Source organism: Lepidothrix coronata, unplaced genomic scaffold (genome assembly GCF_001604755.1).
Source record: "Lepidothrix coronata isolate B3197 unplaced genomic scaffold, Lepidothrix_coronata-1.0 Scaffold172, whole genome shotgun sequence".
In the NCBI taxonomy this organism is placed as follows: Eukaryota; Metazoa; Chordata; class Aves; order Passeriformes; family Pipridae; genus Lepidothrix; species Lepidothrix coronata.
In genome coordinates, this window is record NW_016690352.1 from 1,465,815 (window position 1) to 1,485,790 (window position 19,976).

General features: G+C 36.5%; 1 protein-coding gene across 1 annotated transcript in view; it reads right to left on the reverse strand.

The window, feature by feature from the left end:
* MYCBP2 (MYC binding protein 2, E3 ubiquitin protein ligase) overlaps positions 1-19,976 on the reverse strand; it is a 151,842-nt gene that overhangs the window by 104,118 nt on the left and 27,748 nt on the right. Inside the window, exons 3-9 of the mRNA XM_017829956.1 lie at positions 15,089-15,304; positions 8,826-8,979; positions 6,765-6,961; positions 6,304-6,546; positions 5,960-6,031; positions 4,663-4,759; positions 154-227 (exon numbers count right to left, since the gene is read on the reverse strand). Of these exons, the coding sequence (XP_017685445.1) occupies positions 154-227; positions 4,663-4,759; positions 5,960-6,031; positions 6,304-6,546; positions 6,765-6,961; positions 8,826-8,979; positions 15,089-15,304 (1,053 nt within the window). The remainder of the gene's footprint in view (positions 1-153; positions 228-4,662; positions 4,760-5,959; positions 6,032-6,303; positions 6,547-6,764; positions 6,962-8,825; positions 8,980-15,088; positions 15,305-19,976) is intronic.

Below are 19,976 nucleotides of genomic sequence, written 5' to 3' on the forward strand. Positions count from 1 at the left end.
ATGGCGGTTTCTCATTATTTCTAGTTACATGGATTTCTTCCTTAGTTGTGTTAGTGAAGAAAAAGTCAAATATTAAGCAAAAAGGAAGCTATAAATACTGTAAAACAATTCAGCTGAGAGAAAAATAGTCAAGCCATCATATGCAAAACTTACATCTCTAGATGCTGCTATTTGATTAATATATTCTCCATCAGTGAAAAGGATATTCTGCCCTTCAGTATGACAATCTGTGAGAGAAAGATGAAGCGCACTGCATCAGTTTATATTAGCATACACACATCTCTGCTTTTGTCTAATTCAGTTTTACTACAATCAGATTATGAGATTTCTAGTTTGCTAAAGCGAGATCACACTGTTCTGGTAATGTATTATTTTACACTAGGATCTCCTGTCTCACCGAAAGCATATAGTACTCCTTAGTTACTATAAGAGTTATTACAGAACTTTCCATTGTATGAAATGTAAGTGGTTACACTTTCATATTTAACTGCCAAAAAAAAAAATTTACTATTCACTTGTGAGTTATAACAGAACTAAATTCTACTTTTCCAAGACTGTTAAGTCCTTTCCCAAAGACCTTTTTTTACATAAGGACCATTATCTTTAAAGAAACATTTCCTCGGTCCAGCATATAAAACCTATAGAAATAAATGAATAAAACTTTCCATAATTCATCTCATTTTTTCATCACTTAATAATTTCACCAAACAATGGACTGAAAATCTAGGGGGGGCATTGAAAACTATAAAGCATATACTTGAATACATCACACATTTATTGAAAATAGGTCAGCCAATTCCTAGAAAAAAAGGTAGGAAAAGAATTCTACCCAAAGTAAGAGAAAAAAGATCACTTTCTCTGTAAGTTTAAACACATGTCCCTACACCATTTCTTCTTCCCTTCCTGATCTGTGGATGGAGCTATGAACAAAGAGATTGATATTACATGGTTTCTAAGGTGCTTCTCTCATTGATTACACACAGGAAAGAGACCTCTTCCAAAAATACTACAGGACAGCTATTTCACACTCCAAGTATTTGCTTCATAACCTGAACAAACATCCAGTCTCAGTTATTTTAACTACTAAATTTAATGTTAAATGAAGCACATCTTTCTAGCATAACTAGCAAGTTTGCTATTTTTTTGCTACCTATAAGCATTAAAAATAATACAGCTGAAAACCCCCCGCAGTATTTAGAAATCCATAAACTTGTTTACTTTTTCCTGCTATACTGCCCTGTCCAGTACAGTGTATTACCAGGAATCGAATATGCATTAGATAGCCTTCTGTGATTCTCACATCTTTAAGCAAAGTACCTAAAGTAGACAACCTTCCCCTTAGAGCAGACCCAGGTATGAATCACAGAGGGTACAGAGGGTATGCAGCAAGCAGGATGAAGAACAGCAAATACACTGAAGTTTGAAATACCGCTCTCTCAAAAACAATCTCAGATTGAACAACTAAAGCCAATTCACATTACTAATTCTCTATGCTGCAAAATTCTATCAGTGATAAAACAAAAGAAATTTCAATAACTTGACATGAAGTCCCAAAAATAATCTAAATGACATTTCTCAAAAAGTTACAGGAAGTTCATAAGTATTTAGATTCCTTGAATGACTGAAAATTACATGGTCACACAAGCAGAACAGTCAAGGAAATAGAATAGTCTGAACACCAGTTGGTCCATATTATACTGTTTAACCTATTGCTTGAGTCATTTCAAGAAGAGGCAAGTCTCCCAGTAAACACTTTTGGGGGTTGGTCATATGTTTGTTAGATGTGTTCAAAGAGGATATCTGGAACAGGGATGCTTTTTTATTTTAAATACATGTTCTCCAGAAGACTTCCTAAAAATTAGCACTTTATTACGTAACATCCAGGCCCAACATTAAATATCAAATTAATGGAGAGAGTACAGAATGGAAGGCAAATGGAGTATCCACAAAAACTAGGACAATATAGTGTTCTCAGCTAAGATGGAACTCTTATGATAATTACTAAGTCTTATTCAACCTGACTTTGGAAATTACTCTAGGGATGAAGATAGCCAAGGTTTCTGTCTGGAGACTGCTATAAGAGAAAGGACTTAAGTTTTACTCATAGTACATAACTACAGACATCTGTTAATTACAGCCTCCTTAGATGCTTCAAGAGAATATGACTGTCAACCATCACCTTCCACATTTATATAGTGCATATATAGTGCATTCTCTGCCTGCTAATGAGGCAGGCCTTAAACTCATTTAGGCTACCCTCAGATAGCAGTACCTTTCAGACTAAGTGAATAGTCCTGAGCTCCAAAATATTAATTTGTAGTTTCAAATAACAACGACTTAAACTTCTTCACCTGATACAGTAACGGCTCTAAGGTATGCAGGAAGCATTACTGCTAAAAGAAATGTTCAAGATGAAAACCTCTGTAAATTCAGAAATTGAGGTCCAATCATCTAGAAAAGCCTCACAGAATTCAGTTTTTAATGATATATGGACTGAGAAAACAGATGCACAGCTCAGGTACAGTATATGAAGCTTGGCAAAGGCATTAGATACAAGATGTTGACACACATTCTGGTAGTTCCAGATACAATGCTAGATTTGCTAGATCATCTATCAGAGTGAAAAGACTGCTCTTTAAAAATAGAAGTTTATGGTTTCAAGAAGCTGGTCGATCCTACTGTCTGGGAAAGGAGAAGATAATGTTCCATAGATCTCTGACTTCTAGGGTCACAAGACTTCTAGCTACTCCTAGCTGTTAGGATCAACACCTAATCACATCTCCTAACGAGCTCCTAATCTCCTATGCATCCCCTGTATGAATAAATTCTAATACTTTATTTAAATGCACTGTCATCAGCCAAGGCATTTGAAAGACACCAATTCCAGGCAGAGCCATAGCTGAATACCATACCAACTAGGAGCAAGTATTTGCTCTGTTCAGCTGTTAGCAAGGTTACTGCCCTCTAGTTCTATTCAGCATGGCTCTTGAGAACTACAACTTGCAAGTCACTGTAAGATTTCAGTGGGGCAGCTACTACTTCAGAGTTAAGTACCTACTCAGTTTTCCTCAGGTCACACCCCCTCCCCCTCACCTTCATTTCTTTCCTTCTAACAGGAAACTAAAATAACCAGAAATGGACCCCTTGGAATTTGTTCTAGCCAAAAGAACAAGGTCATATCTGCTCACAACATAACACTGAGATAAATGTGTAGAAATGCAGAAGGCAAAACAGCAAAATTCAAGGACCGAAATAAAAATGGCTGAGGTTACAAATAACATCTAGCACCCACTTTGATGCCATCACAAACCATACAAAACACAACTGTGCAAAAGAGTTTGAGGGATTTCTAAATGGGTATTCCCACAGTTATAAGATTTGCTTTTGTAATGGAAAATTAATATATTTTTGTTTAGAAGGCATAGTCATTTAATTTGTGCCTTTTTTTAGTATAAATACAAGGCAGCCTTGCAGAATGATGCTTGTCACTGAGATTTGCAAAAGCAAGCTAACAGCTTAGAGGGGTAGACTTTAAATGTGTTCAAGTCTCTCTCAAGACTTGTGTGAAGAACACTGATTTGTTTACAAATGGTAACATTATTAAGGACCTCAAAGGACCCTACTGGTTGAAGAAGCTGTCCTGAGGTGAAGAAAGTTGAAAAACCACCCTAAAAGTCATTTTGTCAGATCCTTGAATGTGCTCTCACCTAAATTTCTAATACAGCCCCACAAAGAGCAAGAACAGCTTAAACAGACATTCATGCTTCAAGGATGTGCAGAAAGTTGCCTGGACTAGATTCTACGTTCATAATTTTTTTCAAAAATTACTCTTTGCATTTCAAAGACAAAAATCCTAGAGAATTTTTCTGAGGTTTCAGTCAGCGGTTTCTTATTTATGTCAGGATGAAACACAAAATCTTTCTTCTGATTATAGAATAAGCCTGTCATTGTTTGATCAAATTTTTGTGTGTCCTTCTACTGTTCATGCAAGTGGCTAAGAACAGATGTGTTTCACTAGGAGGCCATTGAAGCATGTTCCAGGAACATTCTCATTTTCTAAACAGAGACTGAAGTTATAAGGCTCCTCTGAAAAAAGCCAACAAAATGAAACAAAACAATACAATAATAACAAAACAAAAAACCCCACCCAAACAAAAATAAACCTAAAAGAAATCCCTAAATAAATAAAGCAAAACCCACCACCAATACAAACATAAGAAGTATGGTCCATCAGCTTTCATTAACTGCCTTGGCTTTTTGGATACATTTTTACTTATATTAAAAACCACGTGGTTTTGTTCACAGTTTATAACTACCTACCTGTAAGAGATCCTGGAAACAAAGACAAATGTGAGCCAAACGCTCAAAGTTCAAATGAGGAAGAAATAAAAATTTTTAAGAAGGAATTTAAGCTCATCTTTAAATTAAGATGAACACACATTCTAAAATACTGCAATATTTTTCCAATAGTTGGAGTAAGATGCAAGGCCTCTAAATGAAATACTGCAGCTGGTCCAATGCACTAAAGTAATAAATAAACAAATCTCTGATCTCAAAATCTCTGTCATCTCTAAATCTCTCACTTTTTCTTCTGCTTGCCTGAAAAATCATAGCATGTAAACAGTAAACTATAACCAACTTCTCATATCTGCAAGGTCTTACCTGGCAAAGCAACTGTACCGTCTTGTTCCAAAGTTTCAGGGTTTATTCTTATGGCTGTCATACTGTGATTATTCGCATCTCTATATAATAAATAACCCTGGTAAGAGTAAAAATATATATATTGGTATGAAAATATTCTTAAATACATCAACAGGTATTGTTAAAAGGGAAAAATTTGCAACCATTATTTTAGGTATTGTTTTAAAATTTTGGAAGCCTCTTACATCATATTTGCTTCATTTTGATAATCTTTTGGGTACAGTCACTGTGTGGGTTAATACACCCATACAAGCACTCAAAAAACATCACGTACATTTATAGCTAAGCACAGAGTGTCCAAACATGTGAAACCACATGAATTCTATTCCTTTCCAAACGATAAAACAGTCTCCAGAATGAATGTATCCACACACATTTGTATTGTGTCAGTATACTTTTTGGTGATCTGTTTTAACACTAAATAAAACCAGATTTCATGTATGTGTACATACATATATATATACATATGATAAGTGTAATGATAGAATATGTATTTGTAATTAACAATTTCACTTCAGAAATGTGGCAAGGAGTATACTTAAAATCACACTGGGACAATGAGATCACTCAGTTAATAGTAAATATATACAAGAAAAATTTCTCACTAGATAAAAACTTAAGGAAATTCACTGGTGTCCAAAATGTAATTTTTTTTAACGTTTTGATGACTTTTTATAACGAATAACAAAGGTATAAGAAAAGGTGGCTGATATTCTGGAAACTGACTAACTCTAAAAAACATAAACCATCCAAATATAGTTAACTCTGCAGCAGAAATGTCAACAATTATCTCCAGACATTGTTCACACAAGCTCAATCCTCCCCCAACCAGAACAGCATTTCCTTATTTTACTACAAATGTTTTAAAGTGAATTTATTTCCCTAACAGGTATTTCAAATATTTTTTACACTAGTTTCTTGCAATAGCACATTTTTACATCTACTGACACCCACTCGAAAAGCAGACATCAAGTGACTGTACAATTCATAAACTGATGAGTTAAACCATCATATTTTGAGAGTCTTTACAATGACAACACAAAACAAGGACACTTCATTACTCCTTTCTGTATGCCACTATAATCAGATGTTCATCTTCCACAGTTTAAAAGTCATTCAAAAAAATCTTGTCTTTTATAAATAAAGCCAAAGGAATGACAAAAATATCCATGTAACCTTACTCTAAGCCAAAGTCTACCTAAATTACTCATGAGGGATGGGGAGGGCCACATGTTTTATATTTTAAGTATTCACCTACCTGAGCATAACCTAACCAAGACTTTTTTTCTTTTCTGTTTTTGATGCGGGATGTAGAATTGTATATATGGCCCTGAAAAGCAAAAAACTCCAATCATTTAACAAATATCAGACTGAAAACTTAACACATAATCATTTACCATTTAAATAACAGTCTTCAACATATTGTGAAAATTCTAACAAAATGCTGTCAAATTCTCAAAGAAATCATCAGAAAACTTCACACAAACTGTAAAAGAACTGATCATTAGTAAGCTACTTAAGATTCTCCATGGAAACAGGAAACCATAAAAGTTAAATTAAAATATTAATTGTCACTCATCAGATGAGAAGTAATCACATTACCCTCACTGTCCCGCTATATCCAGAGCCAATTTTGTAAAGTCCATCTTTACATAAGAGATAGAGGAAAAAACCATCACTCTGAAGTAGGCACTGGTCGTCATCATCTACAGATATTTCTTTCAACGGCCACTTGTGCATCAAGGCTGCCTTCTTTATCCCATTACTGAACCAGTCCTGGATTTGGATTTTGCCCACCAAAACTGCCTGTACACTCCTCTGAAGAGAGTTTAAAATGGTTGGCACCTAAAGAGTAAAAGAAATAGTAAGTGAAAAACATTACTATTTTTTGAATGTTGTATTTTCTGTTCTATCTCCAACTCAAGAGAGACAAAGAAATACCTACTCATCTCAAAAACAGTGAGGGGGAAAAAGCTAACAATTAAACAACAGATCTTCTCAGAACTCATGGGAAGTACTCATTTATATAAATTCCCAGAAAGAAAGAAGTTTTAGTGCAATACCTGAATAGTCTGACAAGCGTGGCTGCCATTATTGGTGAGGATTGCAGAGATTGCTTGCAACGTTCTTCCTGTCTCTCCCCATGCAGCTACCAAACTGAAGAGGCAAGCGCAGGAAAGTGCTGTCAAGGACTGTCCTGTACTGTCATTCATTCCCGTGCTACGGACAGTTATTTCCAGAAGCAGCTGGAACAGGGATTCTGCAGACAAAACACAACCATTAAACAGACAAGTCATAAAATCATACAAAACAATTTGACAGTCAATGGGCAATTAAACTTAGAAAATACATGACACATTTTTCTTCAGTCATTATGTTTAGCCCTAATTTCAGACAGAAAATAAAGCATCACAATCAAATAGACCTAAAATATCTTTAACTTTTCATTCTTTTTCAGTCGGAAAATGTCAAGTCTTGATAATCACCATAGCCAAAGAAGAAAAACTACAAGTTCTCTGTTACAGAACACATTAACAAGAAAAGAGACAGAAGGAGTTATCTGACCTGCCTATTCAGTCTACCTCATCATTGAGATGATGTGTAGGTCTTGACCAAACTTCTCTACTCTTTCTGACCATTACCCATGTTGAAGCACAATCCCCTTCACGGAAACGAGCATTTCAAATCAAAGCTTGAAAATTATTTTGATTGTATGCCTCTTTTCAAGCATACATGTTTAGTGATTGAACATCTGTAGCAATCAAGGTGTGAACAGAAATCCACCTCAATTTTGTTGACAGCAGATACAAATAATCATGAAGGCGGATATCAAAAAGTGTTCTTTGAAGCTTTTTAATACTCTGTGCATCAGTACAAAAATAAAAGCTTTCTGTAGCAAATTACGATCAGTCTTTGGAAATGGAATACTGTTAAGTCATAAAATATGGAAAAAATACATAAAGTCTGCAGATGTTTTTAAAATTATTTTTAAACAACACATGCTACAGCCTAGCCTTCCCTACGGTTCTATAAACCAGTAAAAACTATGAATCAACAAAAGATAATTGGATTTTAACTTAAAGGACATAATCAATCATGCATGCAAAGGCATCAGGAGTTCAACTTGTATTTTCAATATCAATAAAAACAAAATTAATTTTCAGTGAAGTTTTTGGATGGCCAGAGGAAATACGAAGAAAAATTCTTACACTCTGCTTAGCACATAAATTACAACGTTAAATATCTAAGCTACAGATTAGCTCTCTACACTGGTGCAGCCTCACCCTGAATATTGTGTGCAGTTTTGGTCACCTGAACATAAGAAAGATATTAAGTCATTAGAGATTGTCCAAAGGAGGGCAACCAAGATGGTGAAGCGTCTTGAGGGGAAGCCGTATGAGGAGCGGCTGAGGTCACTTGGTCTGTTCAGCCTGGAGAAGAGGAGACTAAGGGGAGACTTCATTGCAGTCTACAACTTCCTTGTGAGGGGAAGAGGAGGGACAGGCACTGATCTCTTCTCTGTGGTGATGAGTGACAAGACTCAAAGGAATGGCCTGAAATTGTGTCAGGGGAGGTTCAGGTTGGATATCAGGAAGAGGTTCACCCAAAGGGTGGCTGGATACTGGAACAGGCTCCCCAAAGAAGTGGTCACAGCACCAAGATGACAGAGTTTGAGAAGTGTTTGGACAATATTTTCAGGCACATTGTGTGACTTCTGGGGATAGTCTGTGCAGGGCCAGGAGTGGGACTCAATGATTTTGTAGGTCCCTTCCAGCTCAGTATATTCTGTGATTCTGTGATTACAACAGCAGATTGCAAGAGAAGCCCACTTTAGAACTATATTCTGTCTAATAAGACCAAGTATTTCATGCTTCAGTAAGATAACTGAATCACATGATTCAGTGCAACTCTGCATATACACCTTTACACACTAATCTAGAAAAGATTAATGCCGCAGAACTACTCGGTACATGCACCATAGGGAGTTTACATTCCAGAATCAAGTCAGTCAATCAAGAACAAGCATGTTACTATCTCACAAATACTTGATAGAAACCATTTTCTTCTGTCCAAGACAGTAACTGATGTTTGTTAATAAAAATACAGTAATAGATAGATATTACCTAGGACTTCAGGAGGCTCTGATTGCAGGCCTTCTGGTTGTTGACCTTGGAGTACATTAAGTAGAGCTTGTAGGCTCCTGAGACACAAGGATGGATGAGAAAATCTTGTCTCCTTTATAAGTTCAAAGACTTCACATAATCCAACTTCGATGATCTAAAGAAGTACAGATTTTTCAGAAGAGTTGTTAATATAATATTTTTACATCTTCATCAATAAAGGTATATTCCAATGTTCACTGAACAAGACAGTTACTCAAATAAAAAAAAAAGCAATACAGAATACAGTGGTAATTCAAATGAGAATCAAAATCAACTGTACCAGCAAATATTACACAGAAGTCAGCCATTATATGAAAGAGCATATCTAAGCAGAGTAATAGTTTCCTGAAAAAATGAGGAAACCTAAAATTTTTTTCACAATATAAGACAAACTGTGTCTCTGAGCCCTTCTAATTTCTATCCAGTTTACACTTTATTTGACAGACCTCTTTTTCCTTGCTCATTAATGTGAACCAGCAAGCTAGAATTGGCTTGCAACCTGGCCTCACACCTTGAATAACAATACATTTGACAGCTGATACTGGCAGCTCTAGTACTTTCCCCTCCAAAGTCTCAGAGATTAGTTTTTATATTGTGACAAAAACAAAGATTAATTGCTTGTCACCAAAACTCCACATGTACTCATCACAGACATGCATTAAGCAAACTAGTAGAACATGTGTAAAAGTGCTGTTTTAACCACTCCTAACTTTCCCTTATAGAATTCCTGAATATTCTGAGATTACAATTATGCTTTCCTCCACTAACTGCTTCCTTTCATTTCCTTCTCAAATTACGTGTGTAATAACGATGAGGATGAATAAAAAAAGAGTAGAGTTAGCTCATTTGTATAAGCAACCATATCTTCAAAACTTCACTATCTGTTTTGGTCAGGAGCAGAGACCCAGGGTTTAGAGTATTTAATATAGATTCACTCTTGAGTAAAATCTAAGGAAAAGACTAAAATGTGAAAATAAATAACACTGTTAATGGAACTGCCACTAATGCTTAAAACACATTTATTCTGACAGTCAGCTACCAGTTCTACTGGATGCCTTGTAATTTTGCTACCATTCAATTTATTTTGATTCTGGTCTTTCAGAAATTATTTTACCACCTGTTTTATTTTTGGAGGAAGAATAAAAACATAATCAAATCAAGTCTTCAAAGTGCAACACCAATTTTCCTGCTAATTACACCTTACATTTCACATCTTCAATGGAGCGGGGGGAAACACATGCATGGAACCTACAGGGAAAAAAACCCTGTCAACAAAATAATGGCACAGATGTTTTTTCTAGGATCCCAAACTCACCATCATCTAGCAGGCTAAAAAATAAAATAACCTGTAGTACATTTTTAGAAATTCACTTTCTTTTCAGTTATAGTATCTTTGAGAGAAAATGAGAAGTTTATTTTATTCTTCCCAATCATCAGACAGAAGACCTCATCTAGGAGTTGACAGAGGCAGTTGGAAGAAGCAGAGAACATAATGCAGTGTAGAAACTAATCTGGTGAACTTCCATTACATCAGGAATCAACAATGATAGTTCTGCTGGGATGTTGTCAAGTCTGCCCAGTTTTTGGGTTGGATTTTAAATATCTAAGATCAAGAGACTGGGTAGGCTTCATAAAACACACCTGTTAACCTTAAAATCTCATGTAGCTATATTTTATATATATATTCGTATATATATATACAAATATATGTATGTATGATGTTTGTATCTCTCTACCTCTCTGCTCCAAACTGTGCACTGAAGGACAGAATGAGCAAAAAGTTCTTTTCAAGAAATCTTAAGCTTGTTCCCACTACTCTCTGAAGGGTCTCTGAGCCAAAACAAGCACTGCTGCCTCAGTCTCTATGTTACAGCCTGACTGCTTTTACTGATGCTCTCCATGCAGCCACCCTCCTCTTCCCTTTGCAACATCTTTGAGATTTCAGATCAAAAGTGTAAAGCCCACTTAACAAAGGGTATACAAAATTCTAGCCTGGATGCAGACCATATCTAATTCCTAAAAATCCTCCTATTTCTTCAAGAAGTCTTTTCTACTCCATTAATTTTCTCTGTCTTCCCTCTCATAGCACAATAAGCATTGTGTCCAATGCTCACATTTATTTATTTAAAAATATTTAATACTGTGCATTAATTTATATCATACACATTAAAAAAACCCCAAAACATTTACAAAAGTAACACATTTTCCTAATGCATTTTAAAAGACTTAAAGTCAGTCTCTAGAGAAAGTAATTACTTTGCTTTTCTTTTTTCTTACAACTTCAACATTTTTGTTTTTGCTCAAGTTCATTACCAAAATGTATGTCAATGCAGGAACAGAGAATATTTATGTCAGTTAATTCTACCTTAATCACTTTAATACAGTATTTGTTCCTTTTAGTACAGGGCTTTTATGGATCACCCATAACTGTGATAGATTTAATACTGGGGGGGGGGAGTACCTCTTTTTAACCCTTAGAATTACAAATCATATAATTAGATCTCAATCTCCCATATTTTTAGTAGACAGAATTCCTCATCATTAGCTAAGGTGCTAAGTAAAAAAAAGGTACTAAATAAGTATGTCAGGCAACACAAATATTTCCTGTGAATCCAAAAATATAAAGCTACCAAAGCAAGTTACCAAGCTGTCTGAACAAAACCAAAACACATTTTTTTTTATTGTGCTAATATCTAAAGAGCAGCAAATTGTGTCTTTAGATCTCTTTTAACAATGGTAAAAACAATTGTTCTCAATCTAATTACAGAAATTGCATAGGAGAACTTTTAATTCTGAAATACTCTCTAAATAAAAGTTCTAACAAACCTCACTTCCTCAAGTTTAGGATGTAAAATAAAACACTTCAATAGAACACTTGAAATCAAGCTAAGCTGCATAAAAAGTAGAATGTTTTCAACTTATTCTCAATTATATGAAGCATTTTTATAAACAAAAATCCCAAAACACAATGGACTAACTTCACCAGTTTAATTCCAGAGAATCTGGAAAATTAAAAATTCTGGCTACATTTTTTAATTTGACTTTCACCTCACTGTCAAACTCAAAATACAGTATTCTTTTAAATAAGCTAACAATTACTATCAGAAGTTGATCTTGTAATTATTGTAAACCTTAGAAACTTCAATAACTTTATTCTTTACATTTAATGAACTAAGACATTTACCTAGTCTCTGTAAATTTTACTACATGAGGCAGCTCCAAGTAGATGTCTTTTTCAAAAGCATGGATACAAGTCAGACTGTTACCTCCAAGTAGCCTAAACAAACTAATATTAGCCATACAGTTATGAAAAATACTGAGGATGTACCCAGCATATAAGCCATTACTGAATCAAAAATTCTAGAATTCTTTGAAATTTTGTAGATTCTTTGCTAAAAACGAGTAGTTTGAAAGCATATTCATTTTCATCAATTTTATATTTGCTGTACTGAATACAACAAAATATCTCACCAATTTTCTGTTTTGAGAAGTTTCCTACCTACCTAAGACAGGTTGTCCTGAGGACAGCTGGCTTCTGGAGCTTGTAGATAAGAAGCTGAATAGCCCCCCTGTAATCCAGGGGGAAACAGTTAGCCACCTGCTGAGCCACTTGGATCCCCACAAGTCTATGGGACCAGATGGGATCCACCCAGGGGTGGTGAGGGAGCTGGCAGAAGAGTTCACCAAGCTGCTCTCCATCATCTACCAACAGTCCTGGCTCACTGGGGAGGTCCCAGATGATTGGAAGTTGGTGAATGTCACGCCCATTCACAAAAAGGGCCAGAAGGAAGACCAGGGAAACTACAGGCCTGTCAGCCTGACCTCAGTGCCCAGCAAAGTTATGGAGCAGATCATCCTAAGTCCAATTAAACAACACCTACAGGATGGACAAGGGATCAGACCCAGCCAGCACGGGTTTAGGAGGGGCAGGTCCTGTCTGACCAACCTGATCTCCTTTTATGACCAGGTGACCCATCTTGTGGATGAGGGGAAGGCTGTGGATGTGTCTACCTGGACTTGAGCAAAGCCTTTGACACTGTCTCCCACAGCATTCTCCTGAAAAAGCTGGCAGCCCACAGCTTGGACAGCGGCACTCTCTGCTGGGTCAGGAACTGGCTGGAGGGCCGGGCCCAGAGAGTGGTGGTGAACGGGGCTGCATCCAGTTGGCGGCCGGTCACTAGTGGTGTCCCCCAGGGAACAGTGCTGGGCCCAGTTCTATTTAATATCTTTACTGATGATTTAGATGAGGGGATTGAGTCCACCATCAGCAAATTTGCAGATGACACTAAGTTGCAGGGACAGTATCGATTAGCTGGAAGGCAGGAGGGCTCTGCAGAGGGACTGGGACAGACTGGAGAGTTGGGTTGATTCCAACGGGATGAGGTTCAACAAGGCCAAGTGCCGGGTCCTCCACTTTGGCCACAACAACCCCCTGCAGCACTACAGGCTGGGGACAGAGTGGCTGGAGAGCAGCCAGGCAGAAAGGGACCTGGGAGTTTGGATTGACAGGAAGCTGAACATGAGCCAGCAGTGTGCCCAGGTGGTCAAGAAGGCCAACGGCATCCTGGCCTGGATCAGGAACAGTGTGACCAGCAGGACCAGGGAAGTGATTCTTCCCCTGTACTCAGCACTGGTGAGGCAACACCTCAAGTACTGTGTCCAGTTCTGGACACAGGGAAGTGGTAGATTCTCCATCCCTGGACGTTTTTAAGAAGAGACTGGATGTGGCACTCAGTGCCATGGTCTAGTAACTACAGCGGTAGTGGATCAAGGGTTGGACTTGATGATCTCAGAGGTCCCTTCTAACCCAGCTGATTCTATGATACAGTTTCCCTACCATTTTTTTCTAAGTCACCACCTTTCTAAAACTGTGCTACTTATCCAAGTCTCTTTTTGATAAACTATCCAACACCTTTAATAATACCAATGTTTTAGTTTCCACATGTAAGTGTTCTGTCCGTACCACTGATAAATCTCATCCTTAGAATCTCTCTTAATTTCAAAATCTCCTTAAAATTGCATTTTATTCTTTAAAAATGCTAATAACTACACTGCCTTTTACTTTAAGTAAGTTAAGCATCTAGAAGCACTTGCTGATTCATTTAATATAATCCACAATGAGTCAGATGCAGTTCATAAACAGTGAACTTTATTTCTATTTATCACACATTATTTTGCAATTATCAATCATGAAATTTCAGTTACCTGACTTGGTTATGTTCCTCTGCAATTCACCACCACTATTTTCCAGAGTGCAAACTCTGCTCTTCAGATAACACTATCTAAACACAATCATCTATAAAACCCTAATTTTCTAAGTGACTTGAACACTCTACATAGTCATGGCTCCAACAACCTTTTCTAATTCAGCATTTGTATTTGTTTTAGAGCAAATACAAACAAGGAAAGTTAATCTGAATATGCTTTTTGGACTCAGAAGAATAACAAACTAAGCAGGATTCATAGCACTGGCAAGCTAGCAATGAACAAAACTAAATGCACAGAAGTCAAACAGTACAAAACACGTGAATCAGCAAATTGAAAATAATTAAGAAAGAAATCAGTAAATCCAATACAGATTATTGCTGACTTTCCATCATTAATCCTACTATAAGCTCAGAAGTGGTAAAGAGTAAAAAAACTCACCCTAACTGTTGAACTATAGCATCAAAATCTTAATGTGCAATACTATCTGGAGTTATCAGTGCCATTAAGGACACTAAAGCCAAAAAAGGGAAAGATTAAACAACTCTGTTAACAAGAATAATTGACAGTTACTGCAGTTACATGCATACCTGGCAAAACATCTTAGAAAACACTCCACTGAGTGATTTCCAATAGCAGAAAGACTTACTCTTTTTGGAGAATAAAGCAAGAGGAAGCACCCTTTAGCATTATGAGCTAGTAGCCTCCGACAGATGTAAGAGCTGCCTTATTTGCACCATTTTTGTGTAGTCTAATGAGGTTGTAGGTCTTCAATTACCAACACTTAAAAAGGAGTGCAAGTAGAATGTTTATCTGACATTTAACTGACTGTGATTTGGGCACGTACACAGATCATCCTAATTCATCAAATCAGATGATTCTGGACTAGATGGACTGCAAATAAAACTAGAGCAATTTTCTGAGCAATTGGCTTATAACATGGTTCTTTATTCCCCACAAAGCACATACCAACCTTAGATGACATACGTGGCACGCTTTAAACAGTATTGGTTACTTGCCTTTGGAAGTTTAATAGGCGGTTCTTTGGATTCCTCTTCTTCATCACTGTCCGAATCCCCACTTTGTACACTGTTCTTTGAAGCCAAAGATACAGATGCTTCCTTCTTCTGCCATTCCAACACACAATGGCGGACATTGCAGTAAACATTAAATGCTGAGGGATTGCTATGTAATCTGATATCTGGTATGGTTATTGTACTCTCTAGGTTTTCAGTCTGAAAGACAAGATTAAAATTAATTTTAGTTTATTAGAAGTTTCAAGTTTTGCTAAATATAAATGATTTCAACAGTCTCAATAACTTTGAATTATTTTTGAACTGGAGACAACTTTCCTGTTGAAGTACCAATTTATATTTCAGGCAGAGAAGAAAGGAAGAAGAGGAAGAAATTTCAATATATTCCATCTAGCTTTAGGTCTCTACCTCTCATAACTCAACAAGGATATTGGGACTGAAAATGAAAGCAGCTCAGGCCACAAAATGGTCCAAATCTGTGCCACAGTCAGAAGAGTAGTAGAATTCGGGATTTATCTTCTCAACCGGGGTCAGTATTATTATTGATTTTTAAAATGCATTCTTTGTTATTCCAGTTGTTAATTTTAACCCATTGGTAAATACTAAATATTTACCCTGTTTGCTGAGTATACATTAGAAATTAAAACCACCACTGCCTGTTTTGTCATGAAATGAAAACTGATGGCAAGTTCAAAAACTGCTGTCAGGATGCTGCGGATAATATTTTTGAGCACAGTGAATACCTAAAAGACAAACTACTAACTACTAAAATCTATCAAGGCCTATGACTTAAGAGGACACAATCCTGTTTTCAGAAGCTGTGAGCCACAAAATAAGAGTTTGGAAACTGTTCTGAGAAACTACCACTACCCTGCCCCACCCTTTCCTTGGTATCTACTACTGGTGTATTACTGTCAGCCCCTGCCAAGACACAAAAGAGCCCTTCACGAGGCTGTCATTAGACTCGAAAAAATAATAAGAAAAAACTTTCAAAAAAGGTGGGTTTTCTTAAATTCTGCTCTGTGCTCTCCCATTCTGCAACAGTTAGATGGGACAGGAGGTATGATTGACTTGAAAAAACAAAACCCTGCAACAATAAAAAAATTAGTGCCCTGGCAGGGTTATTCTTTCCATTTGGTTGTGTACTACAAATGACTAGACCGGTTAGAGAAGAGGCTATGAAAAACCAGATTTCAGGCATATGAGAGGAAGCAATTCTCTGTAATGCGTAGGTGTAGACAGAGGGCACAAAGAATATATAAGGACATGAGGCCTAGGTTAAGAGGGCAGGACAAATTTGTTTGAATGCACAAGGCAAAATTTGGAGGAGTGTTAGACAGTCAGGGTCATGACTAACTTCACAAGGTTATTTTGGTTTCTTTCCTGTAGTCCTGGAAGGCAGGAGGGGGGCAGGGTTTGTTGTTTATTTTTAATTACAGGGGATAGATATTGTGCATGGCCATGTTCATCTCACAGGAGTTTAATTATACTACAATGACTTGGAACAGATCAGTGAGAGCAGTGATGGCAAAGAACAGAGAAGAGTGAAAAAGAAATTTGAGAACCAGTGAACTGGATTATATTTTAATGGGGTGATTTATTTTTCTACAATGTGGTTGCCACAATTTTATACATCAAACCCACATTTTTATGTCACTTTTATTTTTATTAACACCAGAAGTAACAGAAGCCTCTAAGCTAGACCTTTTAACATGTTTCAAAACACAACAAAAAATTCAACATTACTACAAAATATTTCATAGTTTACTTATTTCCTTTTATTTTTGACTACGCTGTTATTCTAACTGTATTGGTATATATTTGCCTATCCCTCCTTTCTATTATTACTACAAAGTTACTGAAAACTAAAACAAAGAAGTCATACTGTACTTGGCAGCCTATTTTATCCAACACAGTGTGTTATTTTTTTCTCACCTGTGTCAGTATCAGCAGTAAGCACAAAAATATAAAGATAATGAAGGAGAAAAAAAAAGCTGGAAAAAGTTCCCTACATACGTACTGGAAATCTGGAAGGGTTTTTATCCTTCTTTTTTTTTTTTAGCACAACAGAACTTACGCCATTAGGGATTAAAGACAGCATAAGTTTAGTCCTTGTTCACATTAATATCTTTGAAATAATAAAGCTCCTGTTAGAAATCCAGCAGTATTAATCAGTGCAAGAACTCAAGATACACTTTGATACTGGAATAACATAGAAGGTTGTATCAAAATAGATTTGGACTAATACCAATGATAATGAGCTACTACATACTTTAGAATTTATTTGGCACCAGAAAACTAAACGGTTATAACATATGACTCCTCTGTATGCCAAGTATCCATATACATTACCCCAAGAGTTTTTGCAGCTGCTGTTAAGGCAAATACACAGTATAAGCTTTCAGCTTTAAAGCTAACTCAGTTGAACTCCACAGGTTAAAAAAATCCTTTAGTAAATTTACTATGCGCTTCCTAGTTTACTGTCAGTTACAGGAAGAGAAAAATATCTGGAGCCTCTGAAATATCTCTATCTGAAGTTCACTTATCTAGTTAGTATCATGTATTGTAATTATCACTTATGTGAAGAGTTTCCATTCCGATTTTTTCTTGTCAGTTCAGTTTAGTCTTTGTTCCAGAACAGCCTAAGTTCTGTAGCTCGTGTAACCACTTTTGAAATAGGCTGTCCAAACTGTTTAAACAGCACAGACAATTTTAGACGTTACAGTGTTAGAAAAAAAAAAAATCAATGTATCTTTCCTGGCCTAATAATAACGAGCTGACTAATTTTCGGAAATAAACTTCATATTCTCTATACTTTACAAGTATTTACAAGTATTTTACTGTAACTATTAACAAGTCCCTTACCCAATGCTTTAGCTTTTAAACAGAAGCGTTTTAATCATTCAATCTTTGTGCTTAGTGTTTCAGTCTTATACAACAGTACATGAACTAGAGTTATATACACTAATCTCCTACTCAGACTTCAATACTGCACAACATTACCTTGAAACTTCACCATAAGGTAAAAATCACTGATGATTTATTCATGATGGAATCTGAGAGTCTTTAACTATAATACCTATAGTTACTAGGTCTTCAAAACAAACATCTGTTCAAAATTGGGGAAATATAAGCAGGTTGCATAAACATCACTTTCTTAGATATCTTTTACAAAAGGCAAAGATGGAGCTGATTAATAAAAAAGAAAAACTTTGTCCCTCTAATCTGCTCAGCAGCAAGATTGTAGCAAGGTGGTAGCACGAGTCTCTTATTATCAGGAAAGTTTGTATGACTGTGAAGAATTACAGAATAAGCCAAATTGGAAGAGGTCCACAGGGATCATCTAGTCTAACCCTTAGCCCTGCACAGTACCATTCCCAGGAGTCACACCAAGCTCGTTCAGTGAACAGTTTTTTCTTTTTTTCTTTTGTTATTTTACCAGTGGTAAGGTATTCAAAACAGACATCAGAAGTTTTTTCTGCATGAGGCAAGTTTTTTTCCTTTCCAGATTACAACAGATTCCTAACTTCACTGAGGTCAGATACACTAAACAAGTTAGAAAACTGGAATTTAAGTTCATTCCATCATCAACTGCAATTTCCTTTTCTGCAACAATTGAGAGCCTTCTACGCACTCATACAAACCTCAGCCTGGAGAAGAGGAGACTGAGGGGAGATGTCATTGCAGTCTACAACTTCCTCTGAGGGGAAGAGAAGGGGCAGGCACTGATCTCTTCTCTGTAGTGACCAATGACAGGACCCAAGGGAACGGCCTGAAGTTGTGTCAGAGGAAGTTTAGGTTGGATATTAGAAAAAGGTTCTTCACTCAGAGGGTCGTTGGGTGCTGGAACAGGCTCCCCAGGTTTGGTCACAGCACCAAACCTGACAGAGTCCAAGAAGTGTTTGGATGATACTCTCAGGCACATGGTGAGACTCCTGGGAATGGTACTGTGCAGGGCTAAGGGTTAAGACTAGATGATCCCTGTGGACCTCTTCCAATTTGGCTTATTCTGTAATTCTTCACAGTCATACAAACTTTCCTAATAGTAAGAGACTCGTGCTACCACCTTGCTACAATCTTGCTGCTGGCTCATAGATTTTGATGTAAAATAGATCATTAAGAAAATCTAACTAATAACTGTGCCTACAGAACTCCACTCGGTAATTTTATATCAAACTAATAAAGTCTATTTTAAGTTACAACAGTTTTCTTAATGATACTGCATTTCATGTTTGCACAAAATACTTCTACATTGGCAAGGAAAACAGTGGAACATTAAGTCAAAATGTTAATCAACTTGAACTCTGTAAAACAATTTATTAATTTCAACAGATCTAGGATTATTAATAATCTGAACAGATTGCTCTTGAGCTACACGATACATTATTTCAAGAAAGAAACACACCTTTACAGCTTGTTTTAATCACGTTAGGACTATTAAGATTCCCATGACACTTATCAATAAGGTGAAGAGCAACAATCACTTTTTCTCCACCTCTGAATGTCCCTTTCTTAATGGCTACTGGCTAATGGAATATTTCAATCCAAAGCGCTCACTAAGTATGACTACAAGCCCATCTTCCGGGGTGTCTAAGCAGAAGATGACATCATAGGTTCTACAGTTTTTTTCTCCCAGAGCATTGGGTTTCTCAGAATATGAAATTGCTACCACTTTCAAAAAGAACAGAACTTCTAGACTGGAAAACAGAATTATGCTTTTTGATTCAGTAGTTTTCATATGAGCTGTAAGAAAGTAGGACATCTGAAATCTTCATCCGTGTTGTCTCACCTGGTAACATCATAAATTGAAAACGTACCTTCTTAAATTAAAAAACCTGATGCAACACACATCATAACACTTAAAAAAAAATCC